This window comes from Saccopteryx leptura, chromosome 3, assembly GCF_036850995.1.
Source record: "Saccopteryx leptura isolate mSacLep1 chromosome 3, mSacLep1_pri_phased_curated, whole genome shotgun sequence".
Lineage (NCBI taxonomy): Eukaryota > Metazoa > Chordata > Mammalia > Chiroptera > Emballonuridae > Saccopteryx > Saccopteryx leptura.
In genome coordinates, this window is record NC_089505.1 from 55,014,702 (window position 1) to 55,029,010 (window position 14,309).

General features: G+C 39.8%; 1 protein-coding gene across 3 annotated transcripts in view; it reads left to right on the forward strand.

Annotated features, from left to right (window-relative positions):
* The window catches only part of SEC63 (SEC63 homolog, protein translocation regulator), a 99,408-nt gene that overhangs the window by 53,600 nt on the left and 31,499 nt on the right, over nt 1–14,309 (forward strand). For all 3 annotated transcript variants that reach the window (XM_066373534.1, XM_066373535.1, XM_066373536.1), the window contains 5 exons: nt 1,197–1,291; nt 1,390–1,522; nt 4,202–4,294; nt 5,442–5,596; nt 6,799–6,946. In XM_066373534.1, the coding sequence (XP_066229631.1) occupies nt 1,197–1,291; nt 1,390–1,522; nt 4,202–4,294; nt 5,442–5,596; nt 6,799–6,946 (624 nt within the window). The remainder of the gene's footprint in view (nt 1–1,196; nt 1,292–1,389; nt 1,523–4,201; nt 4,295–5,441; nt 5,597–6,798; nt 6,947–14,309) is intronic.

The window sequence follows — 14,309 nt, forward strand, 5'->3', positions numbered from 1 at the left end:
TGTGTCAGGCTCATATGAAGAAACGAAGATCCATTGAGAAGTGAAGACTATTATCTAAGTCAGTGGTTTTTAACCTTTTTTACACTTGGGGACTGCTGAAAATAGTGTTATTTTGGAGATTGCTAAGGCAGAAATCACCCTGAGTGTAAGTGAATGCAACTAAGATCATTAGGTCTGTAATCTTTATACAACATCAGGGTGGTTAACTCTTTCACTGACCGGCATGAAATTTCTGGCAGACTGGGACCAGTGGTTGAAAAACATGCTCTAGGTCATATAGCTAAGAAGCGAAAACTCCAGGGTTTATGCGCTTAACTTTTATGTTCTCCTGCTTTCTGTGAATATACATTGCGTGTATTTTCTGCTGTAAGGTAAAATTGATAACTATAGTGCCAGTCATTACAGAGTTTGTATAGGCTAACAAGAGTAATGCTAGTTTATGGTGGAGCAAAGTAGGTTTATAGTATAGTGGTTTATATGAAAAATACAATAATTAATAAATAATAAGAACAAGAATAAACTTTGTGTTTCACATAGTCACAACCATAAACCTATTTTTGCACACTCTGTATGTGGCTGCGAATCATGTGTATTTCAAGGAACACTTCCCCCAAAACCGCGAGGGTCCTGTAATGAAAGTTTCAGTAAATGACAGTGTATTTTAGTTTACTGAAGGGTCTGAGAAGTCATAAAGTGAAGAAACCTAAAACTCTTTAACTTATTATTTCTCAGCCATATTTAACCATAGAGCCCCCTTTTTTCACATAATGTCTATTATCACATGAAATACTTAATGCTCTGTAGAAAGTTTCTGTGAAACACATACTTAGGTCTAGAAACACTTGTTATTTGAAGTGATTTTAATGGATCCAGTTGCTTAGGGACCCTTAATTTGATGTATATTTCTATTCACTTGTGATGGGAGTAATAATGTGCATGTTTAAAAAAGTGAGACTTTTTTGTGGGAGAAATTAATACTTGTTAGTAGTAGAGTTCAGATGGCTTCTAAGTACTGTATGTGGTTGGAAAACTGCCTCACTCTAGGCTTAATGAAGTATCATTGGAAAGTAATAGGTGAGCAAATATATTTATTTACCTTTGTATTATTTTGTTTTCTTAGTTCTTATGGTTTTGATAGGAAAGTAATAGGTGAGCAAATATATTTATTTACTTTGGTATTTCTTTTGTTTTCTTAGGTCTTATTATGGTTTTGACTGGAGCCTCTGAATTTGATCCTCAGTATAATAAAGATGCCACAAGCAGACCAACAGATAATATTCTAATACCTCAGGTCAGGCTTATCTCCGAAATTTATTGATAAGCATTTAGTTATTAAAGTTAATGGTCATTTAAATGTGTGTTTTTGAATAATTATTTTATTTACTCTAGTTAATCAGAGAAATTGGCAGCATTAATTTAAAGAAGAATGAACCTCCACTTACCTGTCCATACAGCCTGAAGGCCAGAGTTCTGTTACTGTCTCATCTTGCTAGAATGAAAATTCCTGAGACCCTTGAAGAAGGTATTTGTTATTCTCCTCTCTGCACGGTTTTAGTGCTGTGAATGCAGTGGACTTAATTAGACCTCATGGTGCAGTGTTTTTGTCACTGTTATATTTTGCTCAATCAAATAATCGCTCAAGGGGCTTTTATAAAATCTATTTGCTACATAATTACTTCACAAATACTTTGAAGGTCTAAGTCAGTCAGATGTTTCAGAAAATGTTAAGATTTAGTATTTTACAGTGAGAGAATACTCTGTATAAATAAATGTCTAGTCAGTTGCAGACTATGCAATTATTTCTAATGACTCTTTTTTAAAATTAATTTTATTTATTTATTTATTTACAGGGACAGAGAGAGAGTCAGAGAGAGGGACAGATAGGGACAGACAGACAGGAATGGAGAAAGATGAGAAGCATAAATCATTAGTTTTTCGTTGTGACACCTTAGTTGTTCATTGATTACTTTCTCATATGTGCCTTGACTGAGGGCCTTAAGCAGACTGAGGAACCCCTTGCTGGAGCCAGCGACCTTGGATCCAAGCTGGTGAGCTTTGCTCAAGCCAGATGAGTCCGCGCTCAAGCTGGCGACCTCGGAGTCTCGAACCTGGGTCCTCTGCATCCCAGTCCGACACTCTATCCACTGCACCACCGCCTGGTCAGGCTCTAATGACTTCTTAGAAAAGGTTTTTGTAAGCTTTTGGGGGTAGGAGAAAAAAATGGATTTTACAACAAATATCTCAATCAACTCCACTTCTCACCACTACTACAACCACTCTCCAGCACTAGTTACTAATAAAGTGTTTAATCTTTAGAATTTCATAAGTACTTGAAGCCATTTACTGAATTCTACTTAAAAGTAGTAGATTGAGACAATGGTGTTACCAGGGAAGTCATGAAATTGTCATCTCTTCTTCACTTGCAGTATTTCAATTGAAATTTTAAAAGAAAGCTGTTCTTAGGGAATTAATGTTCTTTCTGAATGAGACACCCTGCCCCCCCCCTCCCCCCCCCTTTTAAGCTGGTAATGCAATCGAATGCCTCTGCAAACAAGGCCTGTTGAAGCTCAGGGATTGGTGATTAGGATAGGATGCTTATGATGGAATGAAGCAGTAATATTTAAGCATTGTTATTAGAGTTGGAAGTTAACTAATCTCTTCCTAATGTCTTGTACAGATATGAAACCATCTGCATTTTACCAATTATCTAAGAAATAGGGAACACAATTTTTTAGGTTTGAATATTAACCCAATAGATGATCTCAATGGTTAACTGTTATATGCAGTATAAATGAAAGAGTTTCCCCCACTCCTACACCTCTTCTTCCTCTCTTTCTCTCTTGTGGATTTAGTTGACATTTATTCTCAATCTTAGCCTTTGGATTTATCCATAATGACACAGAAATGTACGTGGACAAGAAGAAAATTCTTAAAGTTCTTTTTTAAAATTTAATGTACCTTCAGAGAAAGTCAATAAATTGATTTTTTAAAAAGCTATGCAGAGTGGTAAAGGTGGTAAAATTGAGAACAGTAAATTAGTGAGATGAATGACCACCCAGCTTGGAGAAGGTAATTTTACAGATCATGTCATTGATTTGCTAGTTTATACTTAACTCTCATCCAGAACATCATTACTGATGAAATTGTTGTAATCATTTCAAAATAAAGTGACATGCATTTATTAGGATGATATAAAATTTTATTTTAAAAAGATATTTTTCCATAAAATTGTTTTTTGCATTTTCCATAAAATGAATTATAGTAGTAGTACTAAGTTTTTCTTTTTTTTTTTTTTTTTTTTTTTTGTATTTTTTTGAAGTTGGAAATGGGGAGGCAGTCAGACAGACTCCTGCATGCGCCCGACCGGGATCCACCCAGCATGCCCACCAGGGGGCAATGCTCTGCCCATCTGGGGCTTTGCTCTGTTGCAACCAGAGCCATTCTAGCGCCTGAGGCAGAGGCCTCAGCGCCCAAGCAAACTTTGCTCCAATGGAGCCTTGGCTGCGGGAGGGGAAGAGAGAGACAGAGAGGAAGGAGAGGGGGAGGGGTGGAGAAGCAGATGGGCGCTTCTCCTGTGTGCCCTGGCCAGGAATCGAACCCGGGACCCCTGCATGCCAGGCCGACGCTCTATCACTGAGCCAACCGGCCAGGGCCAGTACTAAGTATTTTTAAAAAAAATTTTTATTGAATTTATTGGAGTGACATTGATTAATAAAATGGTACAGGTTTCAGGTGCATAATTCTATAATACATCATCTGTATTTTGCCTGTGTGTTTACCACCTCAAGTCAAGTCTCCCTTCATCACTATCCCCCCATCCTCCTCCACCTTCACTCCCTCTCCTTTTCCTCTTGCAGTCCCCATACTGTCTTAAATATAGTTCTTAAAGGTTTCAAATGTAGTAAGATTAAGTTAAAGATTAGACTGTTTAAAAAAAAATGTAGGAAGTTAATTAATGATGTCCAACACCATAATACTAAAAATTTGCCTTTGAAACACCTAATCTGAGTTAAGGTTTTCTGACTGATTTGTGACATGTATCTACTTAGTAGACTCTATTGGGATCAAACTGTAAAATTCTGAGGTCATGTGAGATATTTGTAGGATACCTGAAGTTTGGTATTAGTCATGGAGCAAAGGTGATAAAGATGTTTTAGCTATAGTGGTAGAATGATTTGTTGGGTTTTTTATTGTTTTGCAGATCAGCAATTTATGCTGAAAAAATGCCCTGCCCTACTTCAAGAAATGGTTAATGTAATCTGCCAACTAATAATAATGGCACGGAGCCGTGAAGGTGAGGAAGAGATGTGATTAATTATGTTGTACTTTTTCTTGCAAGCATTTGCAGATTACACTTCATAGTTTTAAGAATTTATGGGTACTTATTATAATTGTGTCTATAGTTGGAATCAGCTTTTCCAATTTTATCTAAGTATTTTCTTATTTCTCTCCTTATATTTTCCATTATGTGAAGTGTTTATAACTTATATTTTGAATTTATTTTTTTATGTTTTATTGTTATTTATTGTTTGCAAAGATTTAAAATATCCTTTTTCTCTGATTATTTTCAGTGTTAGGTTTTTCTTTGTTCTATAATGAGTTTAGAATAATTCTTTAAATGATGCAGTGATGATTTATTTGATATGTAGTGTTTTTTTCATGAAGGGAAAAAAGTGAGGAAGTTTGTAGTCAGTTATGGAAAGGGAGAGAGGCCCATAGAAAAGGAGGGAGTGGTTGTGGTTTATTATTACAGATGATGTCAGTTCTTGGCATGGTGTCAGTATATTTTTGATACTGATAATATCTGGTAAGGGAAAAGAATTTTTCTATAAAGTCAGTGTTTTTGGATAATGTGCATTTGACCAAGTTTGTATATATTTTTTTGTATTTTATCCAATAGCTTTTTAAGATTTATTTATTTTTTTAAATTAAGTGAAAGGCAGAGGCAGGGAGGCAGAGACTCCTGTATGTGTCCCACCTGGGATCCACCTGGCAAGCTCCTATAGGACGATGCTCTGCCTATCTGGGGCCGCTGCTCTGTTGGCTCAGCATCTGAGCTACTTCCGCGCTTGAGGCGAGGCCATGGAGCCATCCTCAGCACCTGGGGCCAAATTGTTCAGACCATTGGAGCCGTAGCTGCGGGAGGAGAGAGAGAAAAAAAAAAGAGAGAAGGGAGAGAGGGAATGGTGGGGAAGCAGGTGATCGCTTCTCCTGTTTGCCCTTACCATGAATCAAACCCAGGACTTCCACATGCTGGGCTGACGTTCTACCGCTGAGCCAACTGGCCAGGGCCTCCAATAGCTTTTAAAGGAAAATCAACACTGATTTTAAATTTGATGGGGGGGTGTTAAGGATGTTCACATGGATCTTTGCCATGAATTGATACTTCTGAACATATAAAAAGTCCAGCTGTTTTTTCTGTTCCTCCTATTCTTTCTAAGAAAGGGAGTTTCGTGCTCCAACTTTGGCATCCCTAGAAAACTGCATGAAGCTTTCTCAGATGGCTGTGCAGGGCCTTCAGCAGTTTAAGTCGCCCCTTCTGCAGCTCCCTCACATCGAAGAGGACAATCTCAGAAGGGTTTCTAATCATAAAAAGGTAATTCTTTGCTACTTTAAAATCACTTTTAAGCAGTTATGTTAGTTAAAAAGAATATGAGTGAAAGTTTTCTAGAAATGGTTAACTCAATTTTTTAGATTTGGAATATCTTAAACTTTCTAAAACTGTCCCTCAGCTGGTTCTATTATCCTTTTCTTGATTAGATGATTTTACTATGATGGGGGGGGGGGGGGTCAGTGCATTTTTAGCAGTTAACACTTTGTTCTTTATATTATGTTACTAAAAATAAATGTACTAAGCAAAAATGCACTGTGTACTTTCCAGTAATTTTATTTGTGGCTTAAATATTGGGCAGTGTTTATTATGAACAGAGTAAGCATTAAAAAATAAGTAGATCAAATAAAGATAATTTGTATATAGAAAGCACAATTTATAGTAAATACATGATAATGAATTTTAAGATATATGAAAAACTTGAGGAAATATAAGAAAATACTGAAGGAAATTGTAATTTTGTATATTTTAAACATTAGTTTTTATGTGTTAGACAAAGTAGGCAGAAGGTAGACATTGAATTTGATAGTGTATTAAGGTAAAAAATAATATATATTAGAAATTTGCATCAGAGTTCTCCTTTCAAGTAGTGTTACACTTATAAATTTGATCACATTTTAAGTCATAAATGGAAATTTCAGAATCCAAAAGCAGGCATTTCACATGCCTCACAATCTCATTTGTGGCTGTGAAAGTGAAAATAGGCAGGAGACACCTGGAGACTAAGGAATGTTCTGCGGAGTCCCCATGTGGCGAGATGGCTATCACAGTAGTAAAGGACAGCTATATGTAGAAAATAACAGAAAATGAGCAATTGCACTTGGAGATACATTCCTACTTTTAAGTTTTTATCATTAAAATGGAAAATAAAGGTGAGCAAACTGAGCATATCAAATTACAATAGTTCTTGCCTGGGTCAAAATTCTATATGAATACTGTTTTTCTTCTATAACTTTATTCTAATTAAAAAAAACAAACCCTGTAATAAAAAAAAATCCTAAATTTAAATTTCTTTGGAGAAAAAGGCCATGAAATGCTATAAAGTTGTATTTGTCGCTTTGAAATATATGTAGTTTTAACATTTTTCCAAAAGTTTTTGGATTTTGTTTTGGTAAACATGTTAATAATTTTCCTTTATGAAAAGTTTTATGACTTGACGATTTCCTTTCTTTCACTCTTAAATTCAGTACAAAATAAAGACTATCCAGGATTTGGTGAGTTTAAAAGAAGCAGATCGTCACAATCTACTACACTTCCTTGAAGATGAAAAGTATGAAGAGGTTATGGCCGTCCTGGGGAGTTTTCCATATGTGACTATGGACATAAAATCACAGGGTAATTGGGAGGTTCCCCTGCGGAACACTGCTTCCCTTTTGCTAGAATAGCTCTTGTTTGTTTGACCAAAAGTTGTTAAAACACTTTTTTAAAAATAATTTTATTTAGACAGTTAATTTTAACGGGGTGACATTGGTCAGCTAGAGAACACAGATTTAGAAAAAACATCTCCATATCTTTTTTTTTTTTTGTATTTTTCTGAAGCTGGAAACGGGGAGAGACAGACAGACTCCCGCATGCGCCCGACCGGGATCCACCCGGCACGCTCTGCCCACCAGGGGGCGATGCTCTGCCCCTCCGGGCATCGCTCTGTCGCGACCAGAGCCACTCTAGCGCCTGGGGCAGAGGCCAAGGAGCCATCCCCAGCGCCCAGGGCCATCTTTGCTCCAATGGAGCCTTTGCTGTGGGAGGGGAAGAGAGAGACAGAGAGGAAGGAGGGGTGGGGGGTAGAGAAGCAAATGGGCGCTTCTCCTATGTGCCCTGGCTGGGAATCGAACCCGGGTTCCCCGCACGCCAGGCCGACGCTCTACCGCTGAGCCAACCGGCCAGGGCCTCTCCATATCATTTTGACGTTCGATTATGTTGTATACCATCACCCACGGTCAAATCGTCCTTCATCACCCTTCATTTGGTTTTCTTTATACCCCTCCCAACCCACTACCCCCTTCCTCTCTTCCCTCCCCCCCTCCCCGTAACCACTGCACTCTTTATCTATGCCCATGAGTTTTAATTTTGAAAACACTTCATTGACTAACAACTTGTAATTAGTCTTTGCAGAATTCTAGTTTGCCTGTCAGATTTACTTTGTTGGAAAATGATGTATACTTAATAGTTTTGAGAACAGTAAAAGAGTCTTACTTTTATTGTCCTTGTAATATAGTAGGATTAAGTTTGAGGAGTCTTCTCTAATTCAACTTTCAGTACTATCTTTACAAACAATGAAAGACAGTTCCAGCTGTAATGAAGGATACTTAAAATATATCTTGTTAGTGTTAAAAACATAGCTGCTTAATGCTAAAATTACTTTTAAAAACCTGCCTGACTAGGCGGTGGCACAATGCATAGAGCATTGGACTTGGACACAGTGGACCCAGGTTCAAAACCCCAAGATCGCTGGCATGAGCGCAGGCTCATCCAGTATGAGTGCAGGCTCACCAACTTGAGTGCGAGGTCATTGGCTTGAGCGTGGGATCATAGACATGACCTCTTGGTCTCTGGCTTGAGCCCAGAGGTCGCTGGCTTGAAGCCCAAGGTGACTGGCTTGAGCCCAAGTTTGCTGGCTTGAGCAAGGGGTGGGTCACTCTGCTGTAGTTCCCCGGTCAAGGCACATGAGAAAGCAATCAGTTAACAACTTAAGGAGACTAAGGAGCCGCAATGGAGAATTGATGCTTCTCATCTCTCTCCCTTCCTGTCTGTCTGTCCCTATCTGTCTGTCTGTGTCACAAAAAAATTTTTTTTTTCTAAATCTAACTAATTTATGTTAAGACTTGAAAATTACCGTATTCTCTGCCACATTTCATTTGTTTTTCTTGACTTATCTCGAGCTATGTGTTTGCTTGGAGTGAAAAAAATAGAGTTTTTTTTTAACCTACATAATTGCTCCGTTCCCATTTTAATAGCTGAATGATATCGTAGAATGATAGAATTATCTGCTTATAGAGATTATCTGCTTCATTCATTGTGACATTTTTCTGAGCTTTGACATTTATTAAGTTACTGTTGTGGTAACATTTTTTGTGGGACCAAGAATACAAAGACACATTAGGAATGGTTTCTGTCTTTAAAGGGCTTATAGTCTAGTTGGGGAGATAAGTCATAAAGATAGGATAAAAACAAGGAATTAATAGGGTAAGTGTTAAGTGAATGACATAGACATTGTGCACCTAATTTATTCAATAAATATTGAGGGATTATGTTGTATACCCGTCACCCACGGTCTTTGGTGTGTTAGGGAAGCAGTGGTGAGTAAGAGAAAGCCTCTGCCTTATTAAGTTTGCATTGTAATTGTAATTGAGCTAAACATCTTCCAAAGATTGGGTGTTTGAGAAAGGGAGGTAAATTGTGATCGAGTTTCAAATGGCTGTTGTGTAGGATACATGTAGTAAAATCTGGGGCTGCTTTGATGAGGAGTTAGGATTTCTTTGTGGGCCATGCATTTTCAGACATTAATAACATAAAGCATCTTTCAGGACCATAATCATTTAATCATAAACTGTTAAAAAAATCTAGCTTGGGACTGAAGAGATATATAATCAATGGTTATGAAAAGTATATACTGCTGAAAAATATGAATGTTAGATTTTTATTAGATGTGTAAGGTAAGATTATTCAGTCTCACTGCAGAACTTTATGAAGTGTATCATTTCATAGTATTTTGTATAGACAGTTTATTACTTTGTATTTTTACAGTGCTCTCCATATGTGTAATGTGGGCAGTATAGTTAATGGAGGGAGAGGAGAAGAACTAGAGAAGCAGAAAAGGGGCAGCTGCCTGACCTAGTGCTGGAAATGGTGGTCCCTTTCCTCATGTTGCTGGCAGTTACATAGACTCTCTGGTTGGCTCTTTTTCACTTTAGTGTCAAGCGGCAGGTAGACATTGTTAGAGCTGTTAATTGCACATACAACTGTGCAGTGTCGATGAATATGTAGCCCAGATTTTATTTGAGGTAATAGAGACTTCCTGGTTGAAAAAAAGGACATTGATCCTTTTTTGATGCCTCACTGTTGTCCCCGCCAGTGTTGGATACAAGTTACAGGTTGTTAGAGGCCGTTCTCTTCACCTGGTGGCATGTCAGTGCAGGCCAGGACAGACGTGCTCACTTCACTGCATTAAACAAACACGACAAACAGGGAAACCTGTAGTCAGAAATACATAGCGAAGAAAACGTTTATAGATAAAATTAGGGCAATTGTAATTCCTGGTAAATTCATGTATCTATCATTTCTCAACTCTGTGGTTACATATAAAAGGAAGGCAGTTATTAATTTTATAATATATGGTGAGGGGTGACGAGGAGAAAGAGGAGAAAAAATGGGAAAATTATTGTTTCTTCTGGAGAGAGAGAACTCAAGAAAAGAACCTTGCCAGGCCCTGGCTGGTTGGCTCAGTGGTAGAACGTCGGCCTGGTGTGCAGAAGTCCCGGGTTCGATTCCCAGCCAGGGCACACAGGAGAGGCGCCCATCTGCCTCTCCACCCCTCCCCCTCTTCTTCCTCTCTGTTTCTCTCTTCCCCTCCCGCAGCAAGGCTCCATTGGAGCAAAGATGGCCCGGGCGCTGGGGATGGCTCCTTGGCGCTAGAGTGGCTCTGTTTGCGGCAGAGCGACACCCCGGAGGGGCAGAGCATCGCCCCCTGGTGGGCAGAGCGTCGCCCCCTGGTGGGCGTGCCGGAGGATCCCAGTCGGGCGCATGCGGGAGTCTGACTGACTGTCTTTCCCCATTTTCAGCTTCAGAAAAATACAAAAAAAAAAAAAAAAAAAAAAAAAAAGAACCTTGCCAAGCCAAGTCCCTCATCCAGTTAAGATCCAGGTAAGGAGGTTGTCAATTTCTGTGCTGTAAGGTCTGAATCATGCCATGTCTTCGAAAACCTGAGTGAGGAAGTAAAAAAATTTTGCAAGGTAATAATTGTTAGTTGCTTACTGTGAGTGCCAAGTGGACAGAGTGACATGGTATCCTGGATGAGCCTCATGAGACATGCTGGTCTGGTTCCTCTCGGATGGGAGGACATGTGGAGATTTTTAGAGATGGAACCTGTTGGTATAAGTTTTAGAAGGACTGAATATGTGTGGTTTAAAAGGAAGGGGGTTTGGAGAATATTCAGGACGGAACTTCTCGGGCTGAGGGGTGGCTTCTTCCTGCTGTCATCCCTACCTATTTGATATTTCCCTCGTGAAGTTCTCCTTGGGGTATTGGGGAATAGGAGTGTAGGAGCATTTGATTGTAGGTAATCCTAGAGATTACTCTCATCTGGGCCTGTAGGAACTTGATAAAGAAGGGGGCAAGCATTAAAATTAGGCACAGAATTAGGATTGGTCCTATAATTGGTGCTAGCATGGAGAACAAGGGTTTTTTCCACCATTGTTTGGAGTAGGGGTCAGTACCGACCGGCTACTGTGAATTTGTTTTTGAAGTTTTTAGAGAGTTGATATTCTCCTCGACCAGGCCAGACTCGTTAATGTAGTAGCAACACTGTTCCTGTAAAAAGAGGCAAATACCGCCCTTCTCTGCTGTTAGTAGGTGTAAAGCCCTCCGGTTTTGTAGGGTGACCTGAGCTAGAGAGGTCAGTTGTCTCTGGAAGGAGGCTAGAGAGGTGGCTGAATTATCAAGGGCCTGTTCTAGGTCTGCCTTTAGTTGATTAGTAGTCCATATACTATGGCCCAGGCCAGCCCCACCTATCCCTATAGCTGTTATAGAGGTGGCAAGGGTAAGGCCAAAGAGGACCGGGAGGAAGGCAGCCTGTTTATTCCTGCTTGTTTTCAGCTGGTTGAAAATTCTTACTCTCCATAATATATATGTTAGTTGTGGCACAACTATTACCGGGACACAAGGGGGGGGGGGGGGGGGAGAAGAGGTGTTTAAGGTTTTTAGAATGGTTCCATTGCACCAGAAATGAGTTCTGTTAGTTTTGGTTAGAGAAATTTTGATTGGGATAGTCTTATTCCATAATGGGGTAGGCCGATTGGTATAGCAAATTGAGAGAGAGGGTCTTTTTGGAAGAGAGGAACTCCAGAGAGAGAAAAAGGGTCTTGAATTTTGTTGGTGTTGAATGGGTATGGTAAAGGAACTGCGGTGATGGGAGGCTTGTTTAAAAAGGCACAGAGAAAGCAGTGAGAAGTGTTGTATACAGAAGTGAGGTTGAGAACTTGGATGCCCTGCTTGATGAGTCCTAGTCATGAGAAAGGTCGGGAGTAGGGGTGTATTTATAGGGTTTCAGATTTTTCTGTTTTGCGAGGGCAGGTTTCAGGGTTTGTGTGTAGGGTTAGGTAGATTTTTCCAATTTTCTGATTGGCGAAGGTCTGCATGCGATTCTGTAAGAAACTAATGAACAAACGTAAGAGGCAGGTTCCAAAAGTTAGAAAAATAAATAGGAGAGTGAGTGGACCAATGAAAGGCAATAGTCAACACACCCAGTTTGTGTGAAACCACTGATGCTTACGAATTCACTGGGCTTCAGAGAGAGAGAGAGAGAGTAAGACAGGGCAGTGGCCAGTCCCCTGCCCCTAGACCTATTTTTATAGAAATTCTTAAAGCAACAAGAAGAGGAATTACCTGTATATCTCATTTGGTCCTTAGATTGACGGGTAGTGTATTAGGAATTGAAAGAGGCTCATGGGGTGGGATTAGGTTGATATTTGGGGTGAGATAGATTAGGGTGCAGGTTTCTGTCCAATTAGTAGGAAGACACATATAGCTGTTGGTCCCAAACAAGTAAAAAGCCCCTGATTGGTTGATACAGGATGAGAGGTGGATTGGATAGAGTATAGAAGGACAAGGGGTCAGTTTTGTTTCTCTGTTTTTGAGCTCCAGATAGTCAGGGTGGAGGAAAGAGTCACCCCAATAAGTGGGGAGAGTAAAGGATCGTTAGTTAGGGTGACTAATTAAACATTCTTCGGAAACCAGTTTTCTGACTGTTCAAATTCTTTTTTCTCGGTACAAACCTCCTACAATCTGCACAAACCTTCTACAGATTACATACACCTTCAACTTTCATGCACTTTCTTATCCAGAAATAACTGGCCTTCATAACAACTTGCTTTTCCTTTTTCTTTCAAAAGTATTTCTATACTTTAAACCTTCTATTATCAAAACCATACAATTCCTTTCTAGTCAGAACTCTTGATTTAAAAATCTTTAACTTTTAGTGACAATTAAGTTGGCTTTCATTTTACACTAGTTTCCCTTTTCCCAAAGTGGTCAGGATAATGGAAGATAATGTTTGATAAGTTATATTAATTTTAATTTAATTTATTTTAATATTTGTAAGAATGAGACGGCTCTCGAACTCCAGGTGTGCAGGCTTTATTAGAGGAGAAAGACCTGCCGGGGCACCTCTCTGGGAAGAAGGGCCCCCAAAACAGACTGAGACAAAATTTTATAGGGTTGGGGATAGCCTCGAGCAAGGGTGTGCTGGTATGTTAGGCTTTCTGGTCTACTCTTCCTTGGTGCGATTGACCAGCTTCCTGGATCACGGTGTGTGGATCTGTCACGTGAAAGTCAATCCTTGGGTGATGTAATGCTGGAAGCGCCTCTTGGACAGTCTTTGAACAGTTTACTGAGTCGCCTGTAAATCCTGCAAGTGCTTAGGGAAAGGGTGGTTATATTTCTACACTTTGCAGTTAGAGTTTAAGTCCTAGTGACCACTGCTTCTAGCTGGAATTAGCAGCAGGTCCCAGCCTACAATAGGCATGGGGCATTGAGACGAGGAATAAAGGAGATGCTATACATTAAATAAAGCAACAAAATTGGACTGTCAATACCCACAGTAGAGATCTTTGAGGGATAAATAAAATTTAAATATTCAGGCAAGGCATAATAGATGGCCCTTGTGTTCACAAGAAATGAGATCAGTTCATCTGCTACTTGGAAGAAATACCTTAGGCTCGTGAACGATGTCCTTGGGACTTCGGTGGCAATTCCCAGCATGCTGGGCAAGGTCAGGTTCAGAAGTAGCTGGAGCAGGGCTAGAAGAGACTGAACCCTCCCTCCATGGAGCAAGGGGCAGCTTACCATCTCGTGTCCCTCTTTCCACAGCAATGATGTGTCCCTTGATGGGGCCAGGAAGCCTGGCAGGCTTCAGTTCAATGACCTTTTTCCACTCTGGAGCAGGGCCCTGATGGAATTCTATGAAGTCCTTTAGGGTGCTGGAGCCTTTAAAAGTGTATGCCACAAACTGGTATTTTCTGACTTCTTTTGGGCCTTATTTGCCTTTTCTGTTACTTTCTTGGCCATTATAGACCTTAAAAGCCATGCTCAGAAGATGTCACTGAGGGGCTTGACTAAAAGACCAAAATTGGGAATCTAGTGTTTAAGGAAGCTTATTAGACCGAGGAAAGAAAAGATTTGATCTGTGGTGGTAGGTGGTTGGAGATTGTGGAGGGTCTGAGTTCAATCTAAGGTGAGACCTCAGGTGGTAGGGGTTAAGATAGACTATGGACTAAGAGTAAAGTTGAGCCTTAGCAGAGAAGAGGCCATCTCACTTCATGGCGAGGAAGTTAAGGGTGGAGGTATGTCTCCTTGAGGCAGGTAGGGAGGGGCTGCAGAGGAATAAGTTATTTACATATTGTAAGAGAGTACTAGTTTTGAGATTGCATGTTACTAAATCCTGAGCTAGTGCCTGCCCAAACAGGTGTGGGCTGTTTCTGAACCC